Source organism: Lactuca sativa, chromosome 9, assembly GCF_002870075.4.
Source record: "Lactuca sativa cultivar Salinas chromosome 9, Lsat_Salinas_v11, whole genome shotgun sequence".
Taxonomy (NCBI): Eukaryota; Viridiplantae; Streptophyta; class Magnoliopsida; order Asterales; family Asteraceae; genus Lactuca; species Lactuca sativa.
In genome coordinates, this window is record NC_056631.2 from 14,443,903 (window position 1) to 14,452,589 (window position 8,687).

An 8,687-nucleotide genomic window follows, 5' to 3' on the forward strand; every position below is an offset into this window, starting at 1 on the left:
ACAAATATGCTCCATTGCTTTGCCAAATCATTTCTGATTCAGCAACAATGAGCATGTAAGTTAGGTCAATGAGGTTTGCGTCATGATCCATCATATAATACTTTCTTTTGAACTCATTATATCATTCAGGGAGTGACTGTAGAACCCAACCTATAGCCAACTCATCAGGGAATGACACACCCAACATAATCAACCTATCGATGTGTGATTTCATTCCTAGAACGTGGGCACACACGGGTTTACCATCTTCATGTTTCATTTCCAATAGGGCTTTAGTGACATTGAACCTTTCAATTCTTCGATCTTGTGGGTTAGGGAGAATAATTGTAGGAGGAGGAGGAAGTGAAGCATGATCTCTTGTTCCTCGATCGAATCGTGGAATATCATCTTCGTGTGGAATGCTTGTTCCACGGGATTTAGGAAGACCATAGTTGTCGAACTTTGACATCTAAAAAACGGGAGAAAAATAAATTCAAGTTAGTTGATTGATTGAGTCCTTAATAAATCACCCAAATGAGATATTAAGGCTAGGACCCAACACAATACGCTACAACCTAGAAAAGGGATGCCGTAATCTAGTTGCAAAATATTTGAAGGTAAGTGAATGACGATTCACTAATTTCCACCATTAAAAACGAAAAAGAAATTTAAGTTTTAAATCTATGAAAACTCCTAGATCTTTTGAGATTCATTGAACATTTCAATGGCATGTTTAAATCTCGATATGCCCCTCTAGTTTGTGACTGGGATGTCGAGGATCACAAAGCGGGTGTGAATAACCATGCAAACTTACATGGTTCCCTCACATGTTACAGTCACCTATTCGATGTGCCGGTAAACCACACACGCTCCACCGAACTATGACAAACATTGAGTCACCCTTTGCTACCTTTGCTTAGAACCATTTAGTGTGCCGGTAAACCACACACGCTCCACTAACGTCTTCGCAAGGGCACAAAGTGTAATTTCATGGAATTGCATCAATTCACTTTTGCCTAAGTAACTAAGATTGGGAATTTGTAAAACATTTAGCTACTTTTGTACTTCATTATACTTATAATGGAAGGTTTGTGTATTATCCTACCCGTCCGGCTAACGACCCTCCACTAGTCAAGAGTGCGGTGGGTAAGAGTGGATGCCCATTCAATCACCATTTTATAGGCAATTTCCTTAAACACTCCTTATAGACTAGCTTCGTGAATGAGGCCTACTAACGGTAAGACTGACTTTTATAATGTTAGACTTTTAATGTTATATATAGTATAGGGTGTATTTTACACTTTTAAAATACTAGGTGGTCAAATTTAACGATTATACTTTTAATTCAATTAATTTGTAAACCAAAAATTTTATGGATTTATTAAACCTCTTTTAATTATACACCTTAATTAATTAATAAAACCATAAGGGTGTGATATGAACTTTTCAAAACAATACTAGGGTTTTAGAATTTAACATTCCTAAATTAAACTTTTAAACAACTTTTAAATTCCAAAACTTGAGGGCAAGTTTTGAAACATTTCAAAACATTAGGGTTTAAAATTTAAATATACATCAAAATTAAACTTTTAATCAAAATTTAAATTCCAAAACTTGAGGGCAAGTTTTGAAACCTTTTCAAAACATTAGGGTTTCAACTATTTAAATTTCAAAACAAAACTTTTAAGTCAAATTTAAACTATAAAACCTTTAGGGGAAAAATTGAAACTTTTCATACAAGATAATTCAAATCTAAATTACAAATAATCAAATATTATCTAATAAAACAAATTACAAATCATTCTCTCTGTCTATGTGCTGTTTCCCGAATTCAGATTTATGACGACTGACAACAGACTACAATTTGAACACATCAAATTAGTCCCGGCTTGGCCAAGCACTTAGGTGCCATCACTAAATCATCGAGGGGCCCACATATATCGCTTTTATCCTACTTTGGATAAAAGGAATGGATAAACTTTGACTCAATGCTCGCTTGCACTCACTCACCAAATCACACACAACAATATGTTTTATAACACCAAGTTACTGGTGCGTTTACATATTATCAATGTGCAACCGATTCGCAAGATACAACTCACACATCTTGGTTTCAAGAATATAAGATGTTATCGTGTCACTAATCACTTATGATAACAATCCATGAAGTGATCCAAGTGAGCGTGGGTTTAATCCAATGCTCAAATCATATTCATAAGCACTCATGAACGTTGTAGCAAACATTTGCTTATGTCTAATTCTCTTTAGATAATCCACACACCAATTCATGACAGTCTTCATTCATATCTACTTCCAACATATGAACGATTGTGGCCCGTTTGAATAATTTGACTGTTCTCAACCAATTAAATTATTCAGGAAGTCAAAACATGCAAAGTGAAACACAAGAATAATACTAATCCCATATGGCCTCAAACCTTTGAGTATAAATAAAACACCTTTTATTTATCACCATATCGATTACTCATTATTTGTTGTTTCGGGTAATCAACTTCTTATTTGAATTACAACACTTTTCCCATGCTCTTAGCATGCACACAATGTTTACCTACGGTTCTTACTTTGTGAAATAGATCACATTTCCAATCATACTCATTTCACAACTCCTATTCCATTTTCATAAGTGAAAGAATATCAAATTCTTGCCACTTATGGAATATGTTAGATTCTAACATTTTATGCAATGATCCTTTTGTAATGTCACCGCATTAAAGTCACAATGACTATTGCTAATGAAATTACAAAGTCCTCTATCGGAGATTGTTACAAGACAATTCCATAGATGTGATGTCTCTCACTCAAAGTACATTCCTTTGAACATCATTTTGCATAAAATTTCTAATATGGACATTGATTCTCAATATCCAATTCCCAATATGGAAACCTTTCCATACTTACCATCTGACAACTCATTCTCAATAGAATCTTATCTATTCATAATAATGTCGATATGGTCCATCCAATATCATGCTTCCAACTACTCACAAGCGACCAATCCTCGGCGAACTTTGGATTGTCCTTTGATAGTTGTCTAATTATCTTAGTCAAAACCGATTCTTGTCCTTTTCCCTCTAAATGCACTAGACATTTGGAAAATTTTAGAATGGTCAAATATTATAGCATTTGCCATCGATCCTATACCCGAAGCGTATGCGACACGATGGATAATGTATTACATAAAGATTCGATACTTTATCAATCTTCTGCCATAATATTTTATGTGCTACCTTCTCTCAATTCGAAATATGAAGAGGAATGCCGTAATCATAATCGAATTTTTAAGAACGCACTATGTTTCATTGACTTAATTTATTAACATTCCATAACCTAAAGCCTTTAGATTTGAAATGAAGCATAATATTCTCTCCCTTAATTATAGCAAAACAACTTTACAACCATTGCGACTTTGCAAAGTATAACTCTTGTTTTCTATAATTAATATTGCTAACTTGCAATACTTGCCTTAAGAATCATGCAATCATAACATTTATGCTCCCACTATCACGATGATTATTATAAACATAACACTTATGCTCCTACTAGCTTTGACATGTATTCAGAAACAACTTAACTTTCAGAAAAACAATGCCTATTGAATTTCTTTAAGTTCATATTTCTAATACCCAATGCTTTGATAATCTTTTATCAATGCTTCTTAAACTTATACACCTTTGCCTTAGATAGGTCATATGTTTGTCTTAAACAATTCAGGGTAATTGCCAAATCTCATAATTCGAATCATGGAAAGGGATACCGTAACCATAATCGAATTCGAGAATACAATTTCACAATCACTATCTTCTTAAAATCTTCCTTAGTGAAAGCATTTCCTCACAGTCATTTTAATGAAGGAGGAAATCTTATGACACTTCGATTTTAATGGTGTATGTGTTCCTATCCATGTGAATTTGTTAAAACCAAAGTTTATGACAAATTCAAACTCATATGGACCGAGCCTTCTCAATCTTGATTTCTTGCCTTATGGTAACACGGCTGCCCACCATGTCTTCCAAGTAGTTAAGCAGCTCACCCTTTCCTATCAATGTACTTTCAATTGATCAAGGTCCTTGCCTTTTATGCATTCAAATGAGAACTCATAGAACTCATATACATAATTAACTTGATTGGAACGGCACAGAAACAAGATAGTGTCAACACGATAGGTTGTAAACCTCAAGTCGTGTGCTAGTGATGATCGATAAGGTTTATTCTTGATTTGTTCTTGAAACCTTTCAAGACCATTAATACTCCCATTGACTCCTTGACATATAAGATTCTCTTGTCAATAAACATTTCTTGACAAACAAATATTCAAGAGTTAGTGTAGCCTTTATCAGGACAAAACATTTCATAAAATTGGTCCTAGTTGGTCTTTGTCTTGTCCAAGACATCACAACTTACCAATTTCAAATGTGTGAGAATAAGAAAACCTTTTTCCAAATTCTACATTTGATGAATGTTATAAACTTTCTTTATACTTGTCACTCAATATTACAATCTTAACTCTAAGACTTGTTTTGGAATGAAGTATGATTGACTTCTTGATTTAACCATTTCTTCAATTATTGATTCCTCTTCTCAGATATACAATTGTACTAAGACTTACTTAGAGGATCAATTGAGATATGGTTCTTAATCATTAAGTCATATCATAAAGCATAAAAGGCACTCTCCCTTCTTCTTAGAATAGAGAAACTTTTATCTTTCTGCCTACTTGATTCTTCTTATTCGTTTTGCTATTGATTTAAACTCTTTGAATCAGTTCAGAATTACACTTAATCTTATAAGTATAATCATATTTACTAAACCTTTAGTAAACCATGACGAATGTCTTTGTTACTCTTATGGTGGACTTGATCAACACACAACTTTGTGTACTCGATTTCCTAGTCCTTCACTTGACACTTTGTCAACGAATTAGCCTAATTTCCAAATATGAAATTTCTCATTCATCGTGCAACCAAGTTGCATGATTCCAAGTTTCTATCCAATTGAAACTTGGGCGATGTGAAACTCTCCCTATTTGGTAAATTTTTAACATTTCCACTATTAACATAATTAAGAATCTTATCCATTCGTTGTAGAAATATGCAAACATCAATTTTTCATAACGATTTCATTGTAAGGAAATAAATAAATAAATAAATGAGTCAAAACAAAATTTATTTTATTCATAAAAGTAGCGGAAAACATTTGTCATTACAATTCAAAATCAACTGAAAAACTATGTAATCAAATATTCCTAACAACTCTATCATAACTTTCTAAGCTCAAAATCTAATCTTCAAATCCATGCGATCGAGATCCATATTTTTGTGATTAGATTCATCTTGCTCTTTCATCAAGCTTCCTCTCTTTTCACTGATCCTGCAAAACATTCAAATGCAATCTTATCACATCATGTATTAAGAATCAACAAATTGGAACTTACACTACAAGAAAAATAGCCTTTTACGTCGCGCAAACCACAACACCCGTTGATTTATGTTACGCCAAGGAGAGTGACGTTCAAAAAGTGTCATCTCTTCAAAAAATTTAAGGATTTAGGTCACGCATTATTGTGTGCCCTTAAAATAACGTCATACGAAAAAAAATTAAAAACACGGAGGGCGCTGTATCTTAAATGGGCGTCGTCTATGAGTGTCACATTATAATTTTAATGAAAAGCGCGTTTAGTAGATAGGGGGAAAATGAAAACCCTAAAATTTTGAACACCCGCCTTCTTTTTTATCCTCCACTTTTGCTTCCTTCTTGCCCTAATTAAGATCCTTTCTTCCCCCTCCATAGATTCGACTGCCGCCTTGCCTAGTTATCGACACTCCTTCCTTCGTTCCTCACTTGCCTTCTTCGCCTGACAATATCTCAAGAAGTACAACTCCGAAAGCGTACAAGTCGGACTTATGTGTCGGAACTCCGGTAGACTAAAATTCAGGCGACGTGTAGCCTCATGTGCCCTAGAATTTCACGAATCTTGAATTTGGCTTACTTGAATCTCGTTCCAAGCTTAAACTTAAACCCTTTTAGCATAGCTACTCTCTTTTACGAGCCTTCAACAAGAACCAGGATTTCATTTGAGTCAGCAATAAAGCGCTTAGGTGGCGAAGTTTTAACAACAGAAAATGCACGCGAATTCTCTTCTGCTGCAAAGGGAGAAACACTTGAAGGTGGTGCCTTCTTTCATCTTCTTTCTCTCATTCTGAGTTTATTTATTTATTTATTTATTTATTTATTTATTTAGATTCAGATTCTATTAGAACTGTGGAAGGGTATTCGGATATAATTGTAATGAGGCATTTTGAAAGTGGTGCTGCCAGAAGAGTAGCGATGACAGCTAACATTCCTGTTATCAATGTTAGGGATGGTCCAGGTCAGCATCCTTCTCAGGCTCTTCTTGATGTGTACACGATTGAAAGAGAGATAGGAAAGCTGGATGGAATCAAAGTCGCACTTGTTGGGGATCTTGCAAATGGGCGAACAGTTCGCTCTCTTGCATATCTTTTAGCCAAATACAATGATGTCAAGATCTACTTTGTCTCTCCGGAAGTTGTAAAGATGAAGGTATGCAGTTATTATATATTATATTATATGTATCTGAAAAGAAGGTGTGAATGTCTTGATGGATTAATTTAGGTGGACATCAAAGAGTACTTAACATTAAAGGGAGTTGAATGGGAAGAAAGTGTTGATTTGAAGGAAGTGGCATCGAAATGTGATGTGGTGTATCAGACTCGCATCCAGAAGGAACATTTTGGAGAGAGAAGCGATATTTATGAGGAAGCTCGTGGGAAATACATTATTGATAGAGATGTATTGGGTGTCATGCAGAAACATGCCATTGTCATGCATCCTCTCCTTAGGCTTGATGATGTACAAATTCTTGTCTTGTTTTTGTTTTTAGTTTTATATATAATATAATATAATTAAGTAGAGTTTTGTTTGTGAATTGTAGATAACAGTGGATGTAGATGGGGACCCAAGGGCTGCTTATTGTAGACAAGCTAAAAATGGACTCTACATTAGAATGGCTTTGCTCAAGCTCTTACTTGTCGGTTGGTGAATGGTGATTGATTGATATGCAATGGTCAATGGTCAATGGTCAATGATCTTGGTTTGAAAGGGAGAGTCCTTTTGCTGAATAACTACACTTTCTGTCTGGTCTCGTCAAAACTGCAACAAACTCCATTTCCATGTGTTAGATTAGATATATCACCTAAAGTCTAAAGATTGCAACTTATTAGATAATAATTTATGCTTATGGATTTTTGGGAATTCTTCTTGCTCTCCTGTTTAATGGTGATTTATTGTGGACATTGTTTAATGGACATTGATATTAAATCAAACTTATTTTCATTTTTCAGTTAAATGTTGGGTTCTTGAGCACCTATGCTTCTTTGAGCACAAATCTAAGGGTATTTTTTGTTATGTTAAACTTAAACCCTTTTATCAAAGTACTGTTTGGATGTGAATTGTAGTTTGGGTTGTTTGATGATACTTGAGTGTTTGTTGACTGCAGATTCTGATTCTAGCAGTGCTTCTGAAAAGGAGGTAAAAGATGTTAAAGCTTCTACTTAGTTTACTAGGGCAAAGGTATATCTAAAGTTATCCTTTGTAGTATATGATATGAATTATCTGGAAATTGCAAGATATGTTTTTTTTTGTCTTGGGTGGAATCTTTATGGCTGGTTTTATATATATATATATATATATATATATATATATATATATATATATATATATATATATATATATTTAATCTTAGAAAAAGAGACCTACAGAAGCCAAGGCAGCTGAAGATGCTCGGAGGCGAGTAGAGGCGGAAGCTGCTGCAGAAGCAAAACGGAAAAGAGACCTGGAAAGGGAAGCAGCCAGACAAGCATTATTGAAGGTATTCTGTATTTCTATTTTGCAACATATATTTTATTATAATATATATATTATTGTACTTTTCTCCGATTGAAAAGACGGTTGAGATCGATGAGGCGTCTTGGTTTCTGAAAGACTTGGAAATGCTAAGCCAGACCAGATCCTACCGAGCTGCTTAGATGAGATAAGCCCTGGACCTGACAAATAAAATTTTAACTTAAATCTTAAATCTTATTTTTATCAATAGTTTGAAGTTGAACTTTGTGATAACTGTGTAGTGAGTGTTAATGTGTTATCTGGTTATTGCTATTACCGATTCAATCAGCTCCAGTAATCTGTTATGTGATTGTATCACTGTTAAAGAAGCTAAATAAGAGCTACATTGAAGCCTCTTTGCTAGTTATATGCTTTTCCATTAGCTATCACAATTTGGTATTAACAATACGATTAGTGTATGAATACATAAAAAGTTTCACATAGTTTTATCTATAACAAAACCTCAAAACAATATTTTACAATACAGCTGGAGAATCAGGAACATACATACGAACTAGTAAGACATAAAGGACCCTTATTGCTAATTCTATGATTCCTGAGTTTATACATCAGGGTCATATCTAATTGAGAGTGTCCTTAAACAAAACACCCGAGAGTGCATGTCGCGCCATAACGTCGGGCTCTTGCCCTTACATCCTGAAGTACTTGAAACAACCAATAAACTATAAGCTAACGCTTAGTGAGTTCCCCATAGTATACCCCACACAAACCACATATCCACAGAATACCATATCATTCATATAAGCTACATAATCCATACATATAAA

General features: G+C 34.3%; 1 protein-coding gene across 1 annotated transcript; it reads left to right on the forward strand.

The window, feature by feature from the left end:
• The first annotated feature begins 5,947 nt into the window (after positions 1-5,947).
• On the forward strand, positions 5,948-8,197 carry LOC128128855 (aspartate carbamoyltransferase, chloroplastic-like). The gene is made up of 8 exons (XM_052767623.1): positions 5,948-6,164; positions 6,239-6,558; positions 6,631-6,867; positions 6,950-7,045; positions 7,359-7,369; positions 7,473-7,545; positions 7,760-7,885; positions 8,111-8,197. The coding sequence occupies exons 1-8, from the start codon at positions 5,948-5,950 to the stop codon at positions 8,195-8,197; spliced, it is 1,167 nt and encodes a 388-aa protein (XP_052623583.1).
• Positions 8,198-8,687: the final 490 nt, after the last annotated feature.

Excerpts from the sequence above, each read along its gene's own strand:
- LOC128128855 (XM_052767623.1), top strand. The coding sequence starts at position 5,948 with ATGTGCCCTAGAATTTCACGAATCTTGAATTTGGCTTACTTGAATCTC. Across the intron at positions 6,165-6,238 it reads AAAGGGAGAAACACTTGAAG|ATTCAGATTCTATTAGAACT; the intron begins GTGGTGCCTTCT and ends TTATTTATTTAG. Across the intron at positions 6,559-6,630 it reads CGGAAGTTGTAAAGATGAAG|GTGGACATCAAAGAGTACTT; the intron begins GTATGCAGTTAT and ends GGATTAATTTAG.